At 44.0% G+C, this 21,516-nt stretch overlaps 1 protein-coding gene across 2 annotated transcripts; it reads right to left on the bottom strand.

Moving 5' to 3' along the window:
* Nucleotides 1–4,040: 4,040 nt before the first annotated feature.
* Nucleotides 4,041–21,481, bottom strand: LOC119394315 (cytochrome c oxidase assembly protein COX18, mitochondrial). Of its 2 annotated transcripts, XR_007415989.1 has the most exons (6): nt 20,987–21,481; nt 18,083–18,230; nt 16,461–16,585; nt 14,776–14,886; nt 6,063–6,844; nt 4,041–6,026 (listed from the first exon to the last, which is right to left on the bottom strand). XR_007415989.1 is itself a non-coding variant. In XM_037661607.2 (5 exons), exons 1-5 carry the CDS (start codon nt 21,446–21,448, stop codon nt 6,659–6,661), a joined length of 1,032 nt encoding a protein of 343 aa, XP_037517535.1. In that variant the 5' UTR covers nt 21,449–21,481; the 3' UTR covers nt 4,041–6,658. The 2 variants fall into 2 exon arrangements, 1 of the variants encoding a protein (XP_037517535.1); XM_037661607.2 differs by having other exon boundaries at nt 4,041–6,844.
* Between the last annotated feature and the right edge of the window lie 35 nt (nt 21,482–21,516).

Here is a 21,516-nt window from a genome sequence, read left to right as displayed (position 1 = left end):
ATTCACATACATCTCGCAAATGCAGTTATTTTATTTGTCATTACAGTCACTAATAGAGTGTTTGACAATCACTTCATGTAGTTGAGAGTTGAAATCAAACATACATTGGGGGAGTCAACAAGAAACATTATTCGTGCACTGGCAAATGTATACAATAAAAAGAAAGAAGACTAGAGATGTTAGAAGGTTAGAAAGCAGTTCTAGGCCCTATATTGGAGACTACCCTGGAGACCAACAAAGACTATGTTAAAAAGTAAATACTATATGCTTTGTTCACAGTTGCGCATCTTTTCATTGTACAAAATAGGTTACCTTTCTACCTTCCCTTTGTGTTTGAGACTTTTGTATTATAATTTAAAAAATATTTTCACGAATAAGAAAATTTTAAACTTTTAGGCAAAGATTGTGCCACTTGTTTAGGGCTTCTTTTGGGATGATCATTTGCTTGTTAGCTCAGCGGCATCTGGCAACTCTGGCCAAAACCAAGCCTTGTGGGACTCTTATATGTTTCATGTGAAGGACCGTTCTTGCCTTCCATCTACGTACATATTCTTATTGCAAAGTTGTGATCATGAAGAAATGAGTAGATAAATATGACCCACAGTGGAAGTACCAGTTCACTCAGATTGGCAATTATGATTCCATGGTCTATATTGTCATAAGCTTTCATTATGTCTGTTGCTACTACTGTGTTATGCATTTCCTTTCACAAGAGCACAGTGTGTACAAAAGGAGATTGTATGCTCTTCGATGAGAGCATTGATCATGCCATTATTGTAGTCAAAGATGCGCCATAAAGTGCATGCATAAGGAATGCCTAGAACAGAGATTCTCAAACCTTCTGGCCTTGGGGAACCCCAATGGCTTTTGCAGAGTGGCGCGCAACCCCTAAACTTCTTGACGTACTTTAACCGTGACGAAAATCGGAATGAGCAGGGGGGGGGGGGGTGATGACGCTTCTCGATGCGTGCAACCACAATATTGCCACAACCGCCGCATTGGCCAGTTATCTTTAATCTCGAAGGCCATCACTGCTGATATGGAACTCACGATAACACATAGATAGGCTAGTGATCCATGTTAGCTTTAGTGTCATTATCGTCACTCTTCTTAAAAGCAAACCATGAAGGCAAGTTTACAAAGGTGTTGAACACAATATAACCAGGGATGCAACAGCCGAAATAGGATTTGGAGCAATTTTTGGAGCAGCAAAATGTTGCTTTTGGAGCACAAAAATCCCAATTTGGAGCAGGTTACGAAAAAAAAAACTGAATATTTTAGCTCGAAATCCCAAATTTGGAGCAGTATAACAACGAAGGCTAATTTTTAGAAAAGAAAACAAGAATATGTAAAAACCATTCAACATCAGCTAATTCGTGCGCAGTGCACGTGAACACTGCTATTCCAATAAAAGCAGTGTGTTGAGCCACCCCACAGTGCAAAGAATGACTAAATTAAGTCCACATTAGCACTTGGAGGACCCGTCAAATAATTCGACAGGCGCTGCAAATGCTAATGTGGACCTGCGAACCTGGCAACCTGGTATTTGGGAGATTCGTAAAGCAGGAGCAAGTGGGGGTAGCGAAAAAATAAAACTGGCACACGCGTTTTTTGTCTATTGTTTCTCAAGGCCGCAGAAACGACATACACAGCAGCTCCAAATGATTGCCAATAATTTTTTAGACGTCAGCGATCATACTAGTCCTCGCAATTACACGGCGCGTGCACGAATGAGTAATTAAGGAACAAAATGTGCTGTGTTCCTGACAGCTTGTAATAATAGCCCCTTCTAAATCTCAGTATGCTTTTCCGCAGGACACCATTGTACTGCGGCAAAAGTGGCTTAAAAAGCGTTCTGCACGCAATAAAACAAGCATAAAAAAATTTGAGAACTACTGTCATTTTCTAATGCTATAGCAACTATATGGACACTATCCATGAGTTTTTGCCGTAATCACCCGTATAACGTCCATATTGATAACATATCCCTGTGCATAGTACTATGTTCTACCTGTAAAAGTGCGTGAATGCGGGCAATGAACGTGGCTGAAGCAGATATCAAACGAGCCAGCCTATCTCCGTCGCTCGGAGAGCGTATGCGATAACACCACTCCGCTCGGGAAGCTTGCCATCAAAGAGGAAACGCCCCGGCCGTCTTGAACGAGCATGAAAAGACGCGAGAGGGAGCGGTGGGGGGGCTGTCGCTTGAGTAGCAACATTGAACTTTGATTCTAAGGCCGCGATCGCTGGCGTGCGCGCTACGTCGGCAGCCATCAGCGGGCGGCTCGTATATCCTGCTACGTGCTGCGCTCTCAATGCGAAGACACTGTGCAGAAAGAGCATCTTTCCCTGTAGCGGCCGTATTCTCTTACACCAACGTTTTGTAGAGTTACGCGACATCGGATACAAAAGAGTTTGCTGCCAGCCTCACTTCGTATAACATTACAATTTGTTGCTATCGCATTCATTGCTTCGTCAGAATGGCTGTCAGTTTGGCTTGTTGGTTCATGATCTTAAGGGTTGAATCGCGCAAACGAGACAGGGACAAAAGAAGAGACCACAACACACGTTGGTAGTTTGCGCTCTGTGTGTTGTCTCTTCTTTTGTCCCTGTCTCGTTTGCGCGATTCAACCCTTAAGATCAGTGCTTCATCCTTGCGGTGAAACTGACTTTTTTTTTTCTTTCGCGAGGGGTCAGGGTTAGGGTCTGCGCGCCTGTATTGGATGGCGATGCCCACACTGCAGATGACCAACGCGGCCTCCATTTCTTGCTCAAATTTGCGCAACTGAGAAAATTTTACGCTGGTCGGGCATTTTGGCGCAACGTGGCGCAATTTTAACCAATTTCACAGTTTTGGCTCAGCTTGGCGCAAAAATAAGGAATTGTATCAAATTGGCGCAATTCGAGCAGCTGTTGCATCCCTGTATAACTTATGCTTTAATATATAACTTAACTTCAATCACGTTAATCTGCTGCAACCCCAGGTGGTCGAAATTTCCGAAGCCCTTCACTACGGTGTCTCTAGTAATCATATTGTAGTTTTGGGACATTAAACCCCAGCAATTATTACTAGAGCTGTGCGAATAGCAAAATTTTGGGTGCGAAGCGAATTCGAATATTGAAGTGTGAGTGTGAATCGAATCGAATATTTTTAGAATAGTATTTCTCGAATATTTTTAGAATATATTTTGAATGCTTCGAAGCAAAATTGCAGAAAAAAAAGTTAGAGAGGATTCCTATGCATATTCTTATCAGATAGCAACATGAAAGTGTTTCTTTTTGCTAGGTTGATGAAGCACTGGCGGGGTGGTGTTTCATAGTTGTCTTACCAAGATTGAGGCAATGTAGAGGCCAAATTGTATTTATGTACATGATTTGGTGCAACCAAAGTGTTGCCGACAACACTTTATACATGATAGGCAAAGATGCCATTTGCTCAGCCTCTCCTCCTCTTTCAACATCTGTGAAAGCCCAACTGATGTGGCGGACAAGGGTGTGCTCCCTTCAAGTCCGGAGTTCCAAATCTGCCTCGTAGACGTTGATATATAAGAACATGTGAAATTTTGGATGTTAAAAAGCTTCGACTTCCGATTTTTCGGACTTCCTGCCCAAATTTCAGGTCCAAAACAGCATTAATTGAGCCCCCACCTCTGCCACATCTTTTACCTCCATGTTGGAACCAGTGTTTTCTTGAGTTATTACATTTGCGACCGTAGCGGAGCTTGAAAGGCAGCTTTGCCGCAATACCGGGGTGTGATGAGGTGAAGCATATTGAAAATCTAGGGACCACTTCCAATCGGACGTTGACTGTCTCTTGACAAAGTTCGACCGTAACAGAGCTTGAAAGGCAGATTTGCCGCAATACCGGGGTGTGGTGAGGTGAAGCATATTGAAAATCTGGGGACCACTTCCAATCGGACGTTGCCTGTGCCTTGGCAGAGTTCGACCGTAACGGTCTTGAAAGGCAGCTTTGCCGCAATACGAGTGTAATGAGGTGAAGCATATTGAAAATCTGAAGGGATCACTTTCAATCTGACGTTGACTGTTATTTGTTTTTGGGAAGTTCGAACAGTAAAATTCGAGTGCGAATCGAATTGAATAGCAAACACTATTCGAAAAATATTCGAAATTTCGAATATTCGCACACCCCTAATTATTACCAATAGGGTTATCTGGACACTGCCATTCTGCCACAGGTGCAGAATGTGGTTACATATATGCAACAACCAAATATGAAATCATATTTATTCTTCTATCTATTCTGACATCACTAAAAAGCAAAGAACTGAAGAAGCAGCAGAATTACTAAAACACAACAAGTATTTAAAAAGTGACATCTGCACCACATAAATATATTTCCATAAAATAATAATTTACGAAGAAAATAACAATTGATCAGTTTCTAGACCATCAGGCAGGCATTTTAATCGAACTTGCATATATTTCAACAAGTGCATCAACAATACCAAAATAATTCAGTCATGTAAATTTAGCAGCACAAGCCGTTCTAAATGTAAACAAACATGAGAAATCACAGTCCTCTCCCGCCTTGCTTTTTTTTTTTTTATACAACGTGCCTGCAGGCATTGGTCTAAATTTGTACAAAAAGAAAATGCATGTACATACAGAATATCTAACACTCCATCTAAACCTAGTAAAAAGGAATTTCTGCAGAAGGTCACTTGGATCATAATGTGCGAGTGCTCCTTTTACTGGTCAGCACAGCAGTGAACATTGTTCTAGTATAGAATATTTTTATGGTACTGCTTTCTTGATCTGCCTGATATAGCTTGCTTGCCCATGCTCTTAATGACTGAGTTTTCATGGGTAGTGGTGCAATGTGATAATGTCAGTTGAGGTTACCATCTCGTCCTGTCTACTTCTTGAGTAGTCCCGTATGTTTATTAAAATATTCAACAACTAGTCCGTCAATGCATGCTGCTGGCCCAACACTTTCATACTTGTTACTTTACACAATCCTTGCCGATTAGGGAACGTGAAGCTTTTGAATGGCCCTGGCTTGGCGTACAGGATGATTTGAAAACTATGGCTTACATGAAAAAACAACTATCATAGTACCACTGTGAAAGCAACAGGTCTTGCTGTTTAAACACGACATGCCCTAGAAAAATTTAGAAAATGAGCAGAAAACATAGTGCGTTTGAGACAATTAGCTGCCCTGTAAGTACTGCATGATAGTTAGGGCTCAGTGTTTTCAGATAAATTCGAAAAGATCCGATGCACACCCACCAGTAAAATTTTTGACAATTTGGATTTAGTCTATTCACTCTGATTTTAACTCACAGTATGGCCCTGCTGCGTTCTTTATCAAAAGGGCATGTTCTAAGCGGTCATTTTTACATCGGTCGGTTTGGCTGATATAAACATTGCCTCACACACCAGTTTTGCCGTGCACTTTGCCACACTGGGATTCCGCTGCACCAGGCTGTTGGCACCTCTTTGGAAGCTAATGCCTGGCAGTACGCACGATGCCGGGAAGTGATGAACTATTTCGGATATACCTACATGAGGTCAGTTGGATAGACATTGTGACGATAAGCTCTTCGATGAAAGACCGCCCCATTTCCATCACCATCAATGATTCGCCGGAACCTTGTGGACTTTTGGCAGTGGTGGTGATTGCAACCTTCTACGACAACAAGCTTCCTGGACGTACGAGTCTCGTGATAGACTTGCAAATAGTAAGTGCAGTGTAACGCAGCATCAGCTGCCATGTTGATACAAGCCACTCTCCAGAAGGTTAGAAAAGCCTTAGCCGACATAGCTGTGTTCTGCTCAGATTCGAAGCTGAGAATCATCAATCGAAAGGAGCGCGCTTCCATCAGTGAAAGCAACCTGGTAAAATATCTTAACAGAACTTGTTGCTAGGCTAATTGGTACGTAACTTCGAAAAAAAAAAACCAGGACATCTAAACACCCCGCTGTTTTCTTGTGCTGCTTCTTTTTGCTGGTGGCAGTGCTTAGGCGTCTAGGGTTATCTCGAAGCTAGTAAAGTATGCTTGCAACTATGAACAAGCTTTAGGGTTATAATATGCACAAACGTAGGTGTTTTGTATTCAAACATTTGTGCTTACGTGTATGTGTTTGCACATTCAAACCTTCCAGACAACTAAAATATGCTTCATGTGTTCTGATGTTTCTGTGTTCAGATATCATTTGATTTAGCTGTATTGAGAATAATGCAAAATTAAGCTCTGAATTTCAGAGAACTGGGGATTTATGAGAAATAAACTCTGACAAACGCCGAATTTTTGCCAAAAAAAAAAAATGAACACCGAAAAACAACCCTCGAATTTCAAGAAAAATAAACTCCGAAAACATGGAGCCCTAATGATAGTACTTCATTTAGGAACAATAAAAATTGCCTTGCTATATGCTTTTGCATGCATGCGATCATTCTCTGTTGTGTTCACGATTCATTCAGACTTTCCACAATCCTGCTTTCCTTTTTTTTTTTAAAAAAAGGTAATGCTGAATTTGAGCAAGTGGTGACTTCGAGTACCCCTCACCCGCGCACACTTTTCTGAACAGCTCACAATAAAAGAGGGTGGTATGGACACGTTAACATGGCAATTTGCCGTCTAGGATCACCTAACATCACTACAGCAGCAATAAGATTAGAGCATGCCTAGGGGGATCAGGAGCCTGTTCTGAAGGCCGCATCCAATCGTTGTCGCAGGCGGTTGGCAACATCCTTGAAAGGCGTCTGGCTCTCAGATGCGGTGACTGGAATTGAGCAGGCGCGGCGAAACCGTGGAGCTGCCATGAGCATGTTCTGTCCCAGGGCAAAGCTACTTGAACAGAGCCAGTAGAGGGACACGTTCTGAACATTGTAAAGAAAAGAAAAGCCACCACAAACACTGTCACTGCCAGCTAATTCCAGTCATGGGCACGTTACCAGCAAAACACGACAATTAAGAGTTACCTAGTAGTAGAAAAGTAACCCTATTACATAAATTGCAGTATCTGAATGCTGTTACAGTTACTGCAACAAGCAACACTGTTATTTTCCCATTACTGTAAGAAATGTAAATGAAGTGTCACAAACAATATATTTTATATGACATAAAATTAAGACAGGTGGAAAAGCCAACTTCCAAGCTCAACACAAGATGAATGCAAGTTTAATTCCTTTCCTGTTTTGGACAAGCACAACTTGTCGTTGCTGAACTGTACCCAAACCGTTTTGGATGTGCGTAGCTCGTCCACTTGAACGAAAACCTTTTCGTCATTGTCAGGATGATGGAACCATTTTCAGAATGCTGAAAATTTCTACCAGCACTCTTGCTCTTGTTTAGTTATTTGTAGCTGGACTTTTATTCATGAGTAATTATCAACAAATATCATTAAGCTAATTTGGCTTTCTATGTGCTTCAATTCTTTTTTTCAACAGCAAAAACTTGCTTTTTAGAAGAGAAATATTGAATACAAACTTAAAAACAGAAAAAAAAAAACATTTTAAAGGGGTGGTGCCATCCAATTTGTGGCTTGCACTTTCTTTGTTGCATATGTTTTTTATTTCTCTAGGAAGCATGACACATGCCCCAAGATTCACATATTTTGCTAAATAATTTGATATCACCTTATTTATATGAACAACTTTCGGTTTCTGGGTGCAGAGTTGGACACTGACGTCACTGTGTAGGAAGCCTGAACATGTGGGCCCACAAAGCTGTGACGTACGCAGTGTTGCATCGTCTGATCTCGCACACACACGCGAGCAACCGTCTGGATGTCTACAAAACTCGCTAAAATTCTGTAATAGAATATTAGCGTGTATGGAATTGCAGTATATGCAGAGATCTTTATGGAGTACTGGGTTACTGCACGATGGTATCGACATCTTATGAAGCTTCGTGCGACCACAATATAGGTGCACTTCTTGTTTTTGCTGAGTGATCGTGGCGAAAAAATGTTAAAAAAAGCAGTACATTCGGAACTATGTCGTTGTCGAGAATTCACACGAGAAGGGAAGTAGAATACATTAGATTTCTGCAACAACAATTTTGTGCTTGCCTGGTTCATCTTAGCGCCACCAGGTGGCCCTACCTATCCAGCCTCTCACATTTACGGCTACGGTAACTCACTATGCAAAAGCAAAGAAGTGTGTGAACAAACTAAAATTTTCTAATGTCACCTTCACAGGTTTGCGTGATTACGTGAAGCACTTTGCAAAATGCGAGCCAGTTTGGCTACTTTTGCAACATGCTGAGAATAAATGAGTGTAGGTTCGAGGCCAATAATCTCTTGGCTTGCCTGGTGCAACAGAGCTGTGGGTCACCGCTCGTTGCATGTTACTCTAATATAGTATGACATCATTAAAATTTTCGTTACACTTCCTATACAGTGACGTCAGTGTCAGTCGTGCTAGCGATGGGTTTAAATCGCGAGAATGAGCATTTAGGCACATTTTGGAAGTGAACTAAAATACATATATTCTAAACATTTGCTGTGTCCAACACTTTGTACTGATTGTCCTTGCATAGAGAGGAAGCCTACAGCAGGCTTTTCATAGCCTCAAAATTTAGTGTCACCACCCCTTTAAGGAGAACACTTCTCAAAATATCAAGATGGTTAAGGGATTAAACATGTGTTCAATTTATTTCCTAGTCTGCATCACATTTTTATTTGCAAATCTTAGTGTACTTTGATAAGTTGCTTCTCAATGTTTTCATCAGTGAGATTCCCTCTCTTGATGGAGAACATGCTGCTTTATTTGCTGAACAGACATTCAGCTGGTGCACTGGATGGAATGCTTGCATTACACTGTATAGTAAAGAGTAAGAAATTGTTGAACAGGGAATATCGTTGGACCCTGTTCAATGATATCTCTGTTTAACAATTTCTTATACTTCAAGCCTTCATCTTCCTCCGAACTTCTGTCATGTCTGGATTGTATAAAGAGCTTGTTTATGCTGAGGTACCCTGCCAGCACACTCAAGTAAGCTTTAGTCAACAAGTGACCCCAGAGATGACCTGAGTGGCTTAGTGGCTTCAACAGTGATTATCGCTTATTCCTCAGTGAACTTCTGTGGTTAATGGAGATGGATGGGGCAACTGAAAAAAATTAATCGTCTTCGTTATCCTCTCCACTTGATTTGTTTATGCTGTAACTGTGACAGAGTAACATTTTTTTCAGTGCTATACAAAAAGTAATAATGTTAAAGTTACAAGTTATTCTAAAGAAAAAATAAGAACTTGCAGTTAGAAATTACTAATAAAACTGAAACTGGCTAGCAGTAATACATTACTCATAATTATTTACTGTTTTACGTTGGCTTCCCCCTCCCCCACTCTTCTTTCCCTCCTTTCCTTGGTCCGCATCACAAAGCATGGATGCAGTTTCAACGGCAAGGATCACTGGAGACGTAGGGGGCTAAGGGGAAGCGTAACCAAGTAGCCGTGCCATGTGCCTGGGCCACGGTGTAAGAAAACTAAGGTGTTGACACTGTCCGCTCACCGCGACGGAAAGCGTGTCCAGATAATGTTCGACTATAGAACATGCACCGGCCGCAGTTGCATGGGGGGCGCTGCGACTTAGGAACCCAGCGCGACGAGGCGAACGCATGTTTTTCTTTTTGTTTTTCTCCTTGCTTTTTAGATGCGAAGTATCTTATGGCGGAGTTCAATCCGGTGGTGGTGGTGGTGGTGTGCGGCGTGACCACCCTTAGGGTGTATCCACACGACGGACCGAATCCGTCTTTTCCGCCGCGGACGGCGCATCACGTGACCCCGCGTCACGGATTTGTGCCATCCGTGCCTCGTCCGCGGACGTCGCGGACGGAAAATGCCAAGCTCTTTTTCGCATTCGGATTCGCGCGGAATACCACAACAGATTTAGCCGAGGGTGCCATTATAAGTCTAGCAACAAGCGCTGCTTTTTCTTTTTCTCGTATGGTTTCGTAAATTTAGCCGATGAAGATTTATTTTTATTGCCAGATACCTATCTATTTCAGACCGTGTAGGCGTTTTCCAACACACAACGTAATGGCTGCTCTAAAAGTGAGGTTCTCCAAGTCTGCGCGTAGGTTAAACTGAACAGTCTCGGATGCAACAAATAGGAGCTATGTTTCGAGTAGAAATGCACAGACGTGCAACACTTGCCCGAAGCAAGGTACCGTAGCGCGACCTGCAGCCTTGTTTCCGCTGATATGGCTCGCCGCATCACGGGGTCCTGTCGTTCTATGCGAGGTCCCACGGCGACAGCAACTGAACAAACTGCTCTCTTGACACTCGCAGCAGCCAAAAGCTCACCGTACAGTCGGTGTTGTATACCCAGATGCTTGTAGTCCTTTTGGCAACAAGATCTTTTTGCAGGAAAGAATTGCGCTTCACCGTCTAATTCTGGTAATGCAACAGCCATTGCAGTTAATCGTCGCTTTCTTTCGAACTCCATCTTCAAGTTAAAAGAAACTCTGCGCCATAGACGGAAACATAAAAACCTTCAATACTTTTGCTAGCGATGAATGTGTTTTCGACTTTCAGACTGCTCGCGCCATCTAGAGAAAAAAAGAACAAGCAAGCATTCGCACGTTATTATGACCTCTGAGATTTGGTAGCTATCGCAGATCACCGAGCTCATGTTCTGCCAATAGAGGTACTCACTAAGCCTACAGCTCTCAGAAAACGAGTACGGCGCTTGGAAACAGTACCGAATTGTCATGAATACGTTGCCGGCGAAGCTTGAGGACACAAACCTAAAGCCGACACAATCGTCAGTTTGGTACTATCAGCCCACGCAATGCGCGACGAAGAGCTCAAAGATTCGAAGCGGGCAGCTCTCGCTTCAGACGGTGCCGCCATGTTTTTTTGCTGCGGCGCGTCCGTCTACTCGCTTCGTCCGTCGTCTGGATGTGCTTTCCAGCCGGACGGGCGGCGGAACGATCGTCCGCGGACGAGATTTCCGCGGATAAGTCCGTCGTGTGGATACACGCTTACTGCGCATGCGCATACCCTCTCCACTCACCCTCTCCCCTCCCCTCTACACTTCCCCTCTCCCCTCCCCAACTCCAACTTCCCTTTCCCCTTTTCCTCTCTCCCATTTCCCTCTCCACTTGCCCTCTCCCCTCCCCCTTTCCACTGTTCCTCTGAAACGCCGGCTAGACATGCCGAAATTCTCCTGCGTAACGCCGCGATGAGCACCAGCGCATGCGCGTCCCCTCTCCGTCTCTCTCCTCTCCTATGCTGCCCCCTTCTCGCACGCCTGCCGACCGCGTTGCCCACTCGCCCTGTGAGAATTAACAGCCAGGCTAGAGGGAAGACAAGACACGCGTAGCGTTCCTCTTCGCGTTCCACGACGTGAGGTCGGTAGCATGCCCAAAGAACGCCAACGGAACGTGATCGTGCAAGTGCTCCGGCTTCGCATCGCCTCATGGTCCCCTTTAAAGGGCAATGGTGTAATTTTTTTCTTAAAGCGCCGTACACGCTAGCAAATAGAGCTAGAAATGCATGCCGCGTTTTTCGCGACCGAAAAACGTCACGTGCAGCGAACGCCGCAGCTGCCTCCACGGCATGGTGTCAGCTTCTTACACCATAGTTCTAACGCTGTGTTCTCTACATACACAGCTCGTTGTCATAGTACATGCGCCGGCCGCAGTTTCGTGGGGGGAGCTGTGACAAAGGGACCGAAAGCGCCGAACATTATCTGGACGTGCCGTGGAGTGAAGTGTCAACACCTGAATTATTTTCTTACACCCTGGTCTGGGCTCTGTGGCACTTACTTGAATTGCCAGCACTGTGATAACTAATTCTCTCCCTTTGGGCAGACATTACATACTGGGTTGTGTGTAAGGCTGACATGCTTGTGTGCATACATGCTGTAGGGGGCAGCACTGGCCTTGAGGATGCAGCGTAGAATGGGTCATTGAAAAGTTGATGACGTGAACAGTGGCCACGTGTGGTTCCACGTCGAATCCCCGAAATTTCTTTGTACATTCGTTCGAAGCATGATGCACCCTGCTTGTATTAACTAACTCTCCATGTAACCAGTGTACAGTTAGCATAGGAGGTAGAATTTCAATAGAGCAATGCTTCGATAACAAAGTGAAATACCGATTTTACCGACTTTGTTATATCGAGGTTTACTGTACTATCACACTGACACCAAACTGTGAGAGACGTGCCCTGGTCAGTCAAAAGGAGTCGAGAGCAATAGTATTTGAGAACTGAACTACAGTGAAACCTCGTTAATACGTACCTGCCTGGAACGCGGCATAACTACGCACTAGACGGTAGTACGCATTAAACACCAAGTACAAGTTTGCATCTCCTAGCGTACGCCATCGCCGCCAGCAAATAAGTAGTGCCACAGCAAATATTGCCTAAAGTACCCACTGCAAAGCCTTTTCTTTCTTTTTGCCAAAGTGGAGAAACGATCCTGGCACACTTGCACGACTGCCCGATAGCGCGTAGTGGCAACGCCGAAGAGCATTTCGAAACTATTGCAGGGTCTGGGATATGCGGTCAACGCAGTGACCGACATAGCAACAGAACGGGCAGTGTCTGCTTTCCGTGGTATATGTGCCTGCGTCTAACCGCGATCTGCTACTAAACTAAAACTGACACAGTTCCAGTGAAACGCGGTACGGCCGCGTGGAGCCGATCGTCTCCCGGCTAGTTGCGTGCATCGTGTCGCCTACTCGGCTCACGCCGTCACTACCGGGCCGCTTGCTGTGACGCACGCGCGCATTTATCGTGGGAATGTTGTTCGTACCCACTTCGCTCCAGATCGTGCAAAGATGCGGCAAGTAGCTTGTTCGATTACGCAGCGATGGCGAGCTTCATGCAAGCGATGCGCACTCCGCGATGCTCTAGCGGTCCTGGCAGCGGACGGAGGCGCGTTGGGTGGTCGCCTAATAAAAGCGTGCAGTACGGTTACAACCGCGCTACGCTTGCTGTATCGTACACGCGCGTTTAGTGTGATAACGTCAATGCAGCGAGGTTTCTCGGCGCCCGCGACCCGCAACGCTAACATACGCGACAGCCATCTGCTTTCGCTTCTAAAAGCGGTGCGCGCCTGATGATTAGTACCGTTTGCTGTCGGGCTAATTCAGGGGCGTAGCCAAGGGGGGGGGGGTTGGGGGTTCAAGCCCCCCCCCCCGAAATTTTTCAGTTTTGCTTGCGTATATATACACGCACACATACAAACGCACGCATGAACATACATAAAGTATGGTTGAACCTCCCCCCCCCCCCCCGAAAAAAATTTCTGGCTACGCCCCTGGGCCAGTTGGTACATGGCTGAAGTTCTTCGTCCTTGCCCGAGCATTTGTGCCATTAATTCAACTTCAGCCTTGAAGACGGCCGCGCACAACGAAGCCGATCGGCGGCCCAGCGCGTTCAGGTTGTCAAAAGCGTGCAGTAGGCTTAAAAAGTAGCGCTGCGCCGCACGCGTGCCCGAGCAGATAGCTGAAGATACTTATTGTGATAAGGTTGTCGGCGATAAGTCATGCCGGCGTGTTCGTCAGTGGCCGCCACCTCGCCTTCGTTCTTTCCCGATGCTTACTCGCAAAGGCGTCGCCGCAATCGCGCGGAAGTCGGAATCTGGGATCGACTGATCTGCGCACTTCTCAAAAAGGCGGAAGACCTTTGGCGGCACATTCTGGCGTCGGGAAGATGAGCGGCGCAGTAAAATTTTATGGCACAAAAAGTTATCGCGGTACGCAGGGTACGCACTAACCGGTAGGCATATGGCGAACCACTACGGCTTAAGCAGTCAGCGAATGCATTGGGCTCTATGGGACTCGGTCGGGGATTCGTCGCAACTACGTTTTAACCGTTAGTACGTTTAAAGCGGGTACGTATTAACGAGGTTTGACTGTAGTATTTGTATAAGCTTTAAAGGAAACCGCAACCTTTGCAAACATTTTGTGTGAATGATGCAACTGCTGACTAGAAAATAAGGCATGCAGATACCTTGAACATTTATTCTTTCTATTTATGCATTCAGTAATTGACATTGCTGAAGCCCTGTGAAATATACAATGCTTTTCCAGTGGGACACTTGTACAATGTACTTGCTATATAGAGCTTTTTCTTGACAGCTAGCCCATCATATACATATTTCTTTACTAAATAAAAATTGCAATACACAATTTCTGAATCAAAACAGTTTTCTAGATGTCTTACTGTAGACATTCAGAACATTTCTAGTGCATAAGTGCGTAAGTGGATAGTGCACAATGATCAACGGCACTACTTGAATGCTGCACTGCCGCCAAGTGTAATGACAGGATGGACAGAGTACTGTGGTGTCGGAGTCACAATGCTTCGGCGTGCTTACAGGTGCCATCTCTGAAACTTGACAGACACAGCAGACGGCCTCGAAGATGCCCTACGGTTGCTATGCATCGGATAGTATGTGGAGACAGTGACACTTACAGACTCAGGTGGCCCAGGCTTCAGTTATGCAAGAGGTGCGTGATCTACCCGGGGGCACTGGTCACTCACCTAGCATCGCTCTCCTCGCGTTGCCCAGCCATGTAGCATTAGAGCTTTGAATAAACTAGTTTTATAATTCAACTCTACAGCGCATCACTGTAGAACACGTATGTCACAGAGGACAATGTTACCTGCCTATATACAGTAAAGCACTGCCTACTGGGGCAGTAATGGATGCTATGCCACATGAAAATGAAGATACAGTCAAAATAACAGACTGACGATGCATGCAACAATGTAGGCAAAGAAATGCAAGAGATCAGGTTGTGCTGGACCTTTGTGCAAAGGTAAGAGGAAGAGAAAGAGAAGGCTCACAGCAGGCATGATCCACGCAATAGGCACGCTGACAACTGCAACACCCCTGGCAAAGTTCGTGATCCACCTTCGCAGGCTGGCCATGTGCTTCTGCCTTTGCAGCACGTGAAACTGCACAAACAAGGACATGCACCTTAAGTGAAGTCGATCCTGAAGTTGATCGTTTGACGATGAATCGTCTGGTCGGAAAGAGGCATGATGAGAAACGAAAAGAAGAAACGGCAACCAAAAGGAAAGGTTTAAAACAGTAAAAACGTCGTTTTGGCTTTCGCATGGAAGCCTTGTTCTTGTAAAAGTGACCCTGCGATGTGGGCTTATGTCCGTTTTAGTACGTGGCCGAGACACCTGGCATATGCTGGTGGGAGATTGCCATCGTTCCTATTCAGCGTTTTCTTTTTTTTTTGTAGTCTGGATAAGAAGAGATTCCAGATATTGACTGGAACACCAGTTTCTTTCCTTTGCAATTATGGCTGCCTTGGCCCAGTCAAGGTTGTGATTAAAAGTAGCCACGTGTAAAAAAACAAAACAAAAAATTGTTTTTTTTTTTGTTATTGGAGTTCATTTTTTCGGACTGCCCTATTCACACATTTTTAAGCCTCCTACCTGAAAACAGATTTGCTCACGACTGTGATTTGCACAAAATGTCAAATGCCATTACATATAATGAAATTTCAATACATAACGAAGTTAAGTCAATTTTACCAACTTAGATGAGAGTTTGATGGAATACCGTCTGGTCAGGTAAAGGCATAAACAGGTCACCGACCCATACCAAAATAAAGTAAAATGACGTTTCGGGATCTGTACGGATCCCAAAATGTAATTTAATTTTATTCGGACACTGGTGAGTGACCAGTTTATTAACAAATTTACCAACTTCATTAAACTATCAAGGTTTAACTGTACACCACTGCTTGCCTGCAAGTTGGCCAAATTTTGGAGGCAGCTTTTGTTCCTACATGCTATTATATAAGCATATGTCAAAGATAACCCATGACTAAACAATACTGCATCTTTTCTGTCCTTAATGAGTAAGTCACAGTATTAGAGAGAAAGCAGCAAAGAAAAAAAAAGTTATAATAATAAGCATGTGTGTAAGGCATGTAAAGTGGGAGAAATCAGTGCAATTAATCAGCACACGGGTGCTGCCACGTTTGATCACATGATCGTAACTGGCCTTCCCCCTCCCAGCTGCCGCAGCCAATGCATTGGACCAGCAAACCGGATGTGGCCGTACCCATGGTGTAAGAATAAGTTAATAACTGAGAGTTCAGACCTAATCTACATGGCCAACGAAGTCCTGAAAATGGGTTCCCTAGGAGATACGCAACAGCATCAAAACGTTTTGTAACGGCTCCTGTCACCATCACTTCAAGTATACACTAACGCCACTTGAAAAGAGGTTGATTTATAGATTGTTTATTTTTTCTGCCCAAGAGCTGTAGCTTAGCTACAATAGATGTTGCAGCAGAGGTAACCTGGATTGTCACCAGTTGTTCAATTTTTTTAATTGCAACAGTACATCAGAACATCATAAGATGGTAGTTTTGAATTTCGCCCAACCTTAGTGATGGTGTTACATGGCCAGGAGACAAAATTCAGATTTTCATCTCAGAAATTGAATGTCCTGGCCACCAAGCGTGTTGAAAGGAAACAGAGAATAACAAATGTATCACAAGACTCACCTCTACATTCATAAGGTTTGTAAAACCCACAAGGAGGGGAATTACGTGCAGCGGATCAGGTTGTGTCAGGTTGGTAAACCACAGCAGGCCCCCGAAACTCAGCTCCAGGTACGTGGCTTGTGCGCCTAGAAAAGAAACATAGTAAAAGCATACAAAACACCAATTACATGCTACTTTTGGTACATATATTGTGGGATGTCTCTCCGACCTCCCACACAGCCTTTCTTGCAAGTAGCACCCATCTGAAATGCTTGAGGTCCATGATGTGTTGCTAAAAGTAATGTACTATAAGCCGTTGTTATAAACAAGTTGTCGGGACAGCAAAAAGACTTTGCATAAGCATTATTTCGATAAAAGAGGAATCACTTTAAAATATCTTAAAAAATGTACATTGACACCACATAAGTAGGCTTAGACAAACAATGAAGCAAATAAATGGCAATGCAATTGCTAACTGTGTGTGACAAAGGGAAAAAAAGGGAGAAGTGCATGTTTATTGGAGGTGTTTTCACTTAACATTACAAATATATCTTTTCTAGTACCATTACAAACTTTCCAAAGGATAAGATGAATGGTGTCATTTGGCACGTCGTCTGATATTTGAGCAGTCTTTCACCAGTCTGGCTGCTGACAGTGCTAATAAATTGATTACAGCTTGATTTTTTTCATTTAATAACGCTATCTGTTAAAGTAACATCAGGATTGTGCCTTTTGTGAAACGACATGACCAAACTGTAATCAGAGGCATAATTCGAAACTGCTATACACGAGCATTCCACAGCACCAGCATGGAAGTTTACAAAAGTGCGGAAGTTTTGGAAGTTTAGTTGGTTCTAATCATGGAAGTTTAGTTGGTTCAACGTACCAAGAATGCAGGTGTGAGGTGACTTGCGCGTTTGCTCGTTTCCGCTGAAAGTGTTGTAAAAAAAGAGCACACTTTTCTTCAGCACGAAATAACGGTGTAAATATTAAAACGTTTAAAGAAAATGATTTATTTAGAAGCAGCAGCCGGACCGTTGCCCGTCCAATGAGGTAAGATCTGAGCCAGTTTGACAGGGTGTTGAACTCCTATGGATATAGTTTGCTAGGTGTGTGAGCATATTTTTACTGATAACGCTCCCGCATGATAATGTTGCATAGGTGTTGTGGCATCATACTTTTGTTATTGTCAGCAAGAAATAAAAGTCTGTCTAGAACAATCAGAGCGTGGCAACATGCTGTTGCAAAGGTGAAGCCTACATGCAGAGATGTTAAATGTAGACTCAGCCTCCATCAAAACGAAGTGACATTAGTTTGTATAACCTTTGCTGAGATATTGTATATACATAATCGAAGCAGCAAGAGTAAGGATGCACTACACATACTTGAAGGAGCTAGGGAGATTTCCTTGGCCAACCCGCAACTAACGATGGTCCCACAATCACTAAACTTCAAATAACCCTGCCCAACCAATAATCAACTGTGTGGTGGCACTGCTACAGGTAGAAGTATGCTGTGAAAATGAATACGAAGGACTGGGATCAGAGGCGGCTAAGTGAGGGCAGAATGGCTCACAGGCCTTGGTCTGCGTGTATGATTACAACACGCAATAATTGCAATGTAAACATGCTACACTGTCTTACCCATGTCCTGGTATGGCAACATGAAAGCCATGTTCCTGAGAGCTACTGAGAGGCTAATCCACATAGGAAGCTGGAATAGCACCACTATGGCCGACTTCATTGGGTGGCAGTTGTCTCGAACAACGAGCCTCTGGAGGTGCCGCTTCAACTGCAGAGGAAAGCATATTCTTTTGAGCGTACTCCAGAAAGGTGACAGGGTCACTTATAATGCAGCCGAAGGAATCAAGAAATGTTATGCTCTTTTTAAGAGCCTTGAATGCTAAAACGTTTATTTGAAGTCGCTCATGTTTCTTTTTTCTATTCCAAACACATTCTTGGACATATGTATGCTCTACAATATAACTATACTCGGTTACAACTTAAGAAAAAATGGCAGCTCCACCCACAGAATCATGGTGCGCCTGGCTTTCACCTGTGAAAGGCAGTCGTGCCAGCTGGTTTCTGCTCAAACCGTGAGTACTTTTCTTCTCGGGTAATGTAAATACCACATTAAGAATTAAATGTTTGTCATCGCTACATAAAACATTATGTTTGACTGCACAGCGATGTCAGGTTTCCTGATGAAATTTACCAGGATCTTCAAGTTACTGACCTAAAACCAGCCACAGAAACGTGGTTTCGTATGAGAAAGTCAGCTATTTAAAACGCCCGAAAATATGACTTCACGAAAATGAGTAAGCGCTACTGGACGGAGCATTTATGCAAATTCTCTGTGGGAGAATAATGACTGTGGGAACAGCCGACATTTTCTCTTAGGTTGTAAGCGAGTAAAGGTATGTTAGTACAAAATTCTGGAACAAACACAAACACACTGAGACAATTTCCAGAATTTAACTTTAATATACCCTAAAAAAAAATGCATGAAAGGCAAGGATTCAGCTTTAAGTTATGATGTATTTCTGCTTACGCTGCTGTGCAAATTGCCCCATGATTCTTTCTCGCACGGCAAAGAAAAAGAAGCAGAAGAAGCGCACAAAGCCATGATTCAAAGGAGTCACTTAGGCAGACCACAGTGAAAGACAAGATGTGGTGCAGGCAGATGTGCTGCACAAGCAAAACAAATTAACACTACTTCGCAAACAGACAAAGATTTAATATGTGCTGACGCCTACCAGGTACAAGCAGCTGCTAGTCTTCTCTGCCGTGTATGACTAGAACATTTGATTTTACATTGGTGCGCACGCCACAACACATACCCATACACACAAGCTTGATAAAAAATATTGCACGTAATTTGAGATATTCATTATCAAACTTAAAAGCTCCAATACAGGCAATATCGAAACCTGGTGCGCAGAAAAGATGGCTGCGCTCTGTTACGTTACACCCGATCTTCCCATGTCAAAATTTGAATCATGGCAGGTCATAGCAGAATCTTATCAGGAAAATGGCAAGTCATTTGAAGTACACAAGTGGACCGCTTATTCTTTGAGTGTGATGAGTGGCGCTTATCAATTTCTTTCCTAATCTATAAACAGATGCCAAGCACTCTTTCATACCTGCTGTACTCTCAGCAAGAAGACACACCGCAGTGGCTGCCCCGAGTTTTACATTAAGGAAAAGGTGGAAATAGTGGTTTTCTTGTGTGCAGCACCAAACATCACATGCAAAGCTAACGAAATCCGCTGGTGCAAGCGACATGACTTGTTGCTTTCCACGACGCACCTTCATTAAAAGTTTGTCACTCATCGTCGAGGGAAGTTCTGGTTTGATGAAACAGAGTGGCCACTTTTCTGCACATCCGGCTTTTTTAGTTTTGATATTTCCTGGTTTGGGGCCTTCAAATTCAATGATGAATATCTCAAACTGCACGCGTTCCTTTTTTGATTTCTAAAAAAATGCCTTGTGATGCCCTACAACTTTTTCACATAAACTGCCCTCAAGTTGGTAATTAAAAAATCAATTAACCAGTTTTTGTTGATAAGCTGTTTCAACGTAACCTTAGCAGCTGCAAAGTATTTCTACACCAATATAGAGGTTGTCTGTGAAGCCAATAGCCCCAGCTGTCACAGCACTTTGGTGAAAAAAAAATCTGTATTGTCTTGAAAAAAAAAAAAAAGAAAAACACCTTGCACATTTGCTTTACCGGGAGTGAGAAATCATTCAGATGACACAAGCAAACACGCAAGCCAGAAGTTCCTGCCCAACATTCTCAGAATGTCCAATAAATTTGTCTCTTGCTCTATACTCTGGTCACTTTTCCACTACGACAACCAAAATATTGGCTGACTGCAGGAATTCCTGCATCTAAGGATATTGGTTCAGGGCAGTATCCTGCAGGACTTGTGGAGCTCTGGGCTTGTGCAAATTGGTTTACTGATGCGTGATAGGTACATTAAGTCGTGCAAATCTAATGTGAGCAGCATGACTTTTAGACTGCGACAGCGAAAAGCCCAGCAACAAATCATCGTAATTATGCGCCACGCAATGATTTTATCAAAGCCTGTCTGTCACCCTTAACATTTTCTTATGGACTACCAGCCTTCAAGGGAGCGCAGGGGAGTTTGTAGTATAGGCACCAGGGGCGTAGCCAGAAATTTTTTTCGGGGTGGGGGGGTTCAACCATACTTTATGTATGTTCGTGCGTGCGTTTGTATGTGTGCGTGTATATATACGCAAGCAAAACTGAAAAATTACGGGGGGGCTTGAACCCCCCCCCTCCCTCTTGGCTACGCCCCTGATAGGCACATCAGGTCATTCTGAAGCATACCATCGATGGTCGCCGTATGTAAATTGACAAAGAAATATTTGGAACTTCTAGCTAATGCAACTCTCTCCATTCTAGTTAGGCGAAATCGAAACCCCGATGCACAGCCGAGCTTAAGGCCTTGTCTGCGACACTACACACTAACGCCGCGTTCCATGAAGCGCGTATTATCGAGTGAAACTGCCCCGGCAACGCACATTTCTTCTGTAGAGGTGCCGAGCTTGCTTCTCAGTGAGATTGAACATGCGCGTAGCTTGCATCGTCTCGCGCTTCAACTCTTGAGCAATGCCGGCCATTTCGCGATCCAGGTTGGCAAATCTGGCAAGCACGTGGTGTTGATAGACGGCAAGTGGAAGCGTGACAGCAACTCGGAGAGCTAGAGACGTGAGAACGATGGTCGAGCCCCACGAAAGTCCGCTCGTCGAATGCGCTGCCTCCAGCAAGTCTTGCGCGTACGCTACGGGTGTTGACTGCGACAATGTTTGTGCCCATGATTGCAACGAAAAATCCCGAACAGTGTACACACTGTGGCAAGGTGCCGGTGCGCTTTTCTTCAAGCACCTTGAGCGTTCTACGGCTAGGCACGAAAAATTCCTCGCAGATGTCGCACACAGAACGCAAGCATCGAAGCGGAACCGCGCCACTACAAAACGAAACATTTCGAGTTTTCGTTCCCTCTAGATGTGGCTTGACTCGGCTTTTTATTTGACTTTGCATCTCACGTGAA

This window comes from Rhipicephalus sanguineus, chromosome 1 (genome assembly GCF_013339695.2).
Source record: "Rhipicephalus sanguineus isolate Rsan-2018 chromosome 1, BIME_Rsan_1.4, whole genome shotgun sequence".
Taxonomy (NCBI): domain Eukaryota; kingdom Metazoa; phylum Arthropoda; class Arachnida; order Ixodida; family Ixodidae; genus Rhipicephalus; species Rhipicephalus sanguineus.
The sequence above is the reverse complement of the archived record's forward strand: the minus strand, read 5'-3'. Positions and strand labels throughout refer to the sequence as shown.

Coding starts and splice junctions, on each gene's coding strand:
- LOC119394315 (XM_037661607.2), bottom strand. CDS start 21,448: ATGTTTCGTTTTGTAGTGGCGCGGTTCCGCTTCGATGCTTGCGTTCTG. Junction 16,586..18,082: donor GTTGCCATACCAGGACATGG/GTAAGACAGTGT, acceptor TTTCTTTTCTAG/GCGCACAAGCCACGTACCTG. Junction 6,845..14,775: donor TTGCGTGGATCATGCCTGCT/GTGAGCCTTCTC, acceptor TACAATGTTCAG/AACGTGTCCCTCTACTGGCT.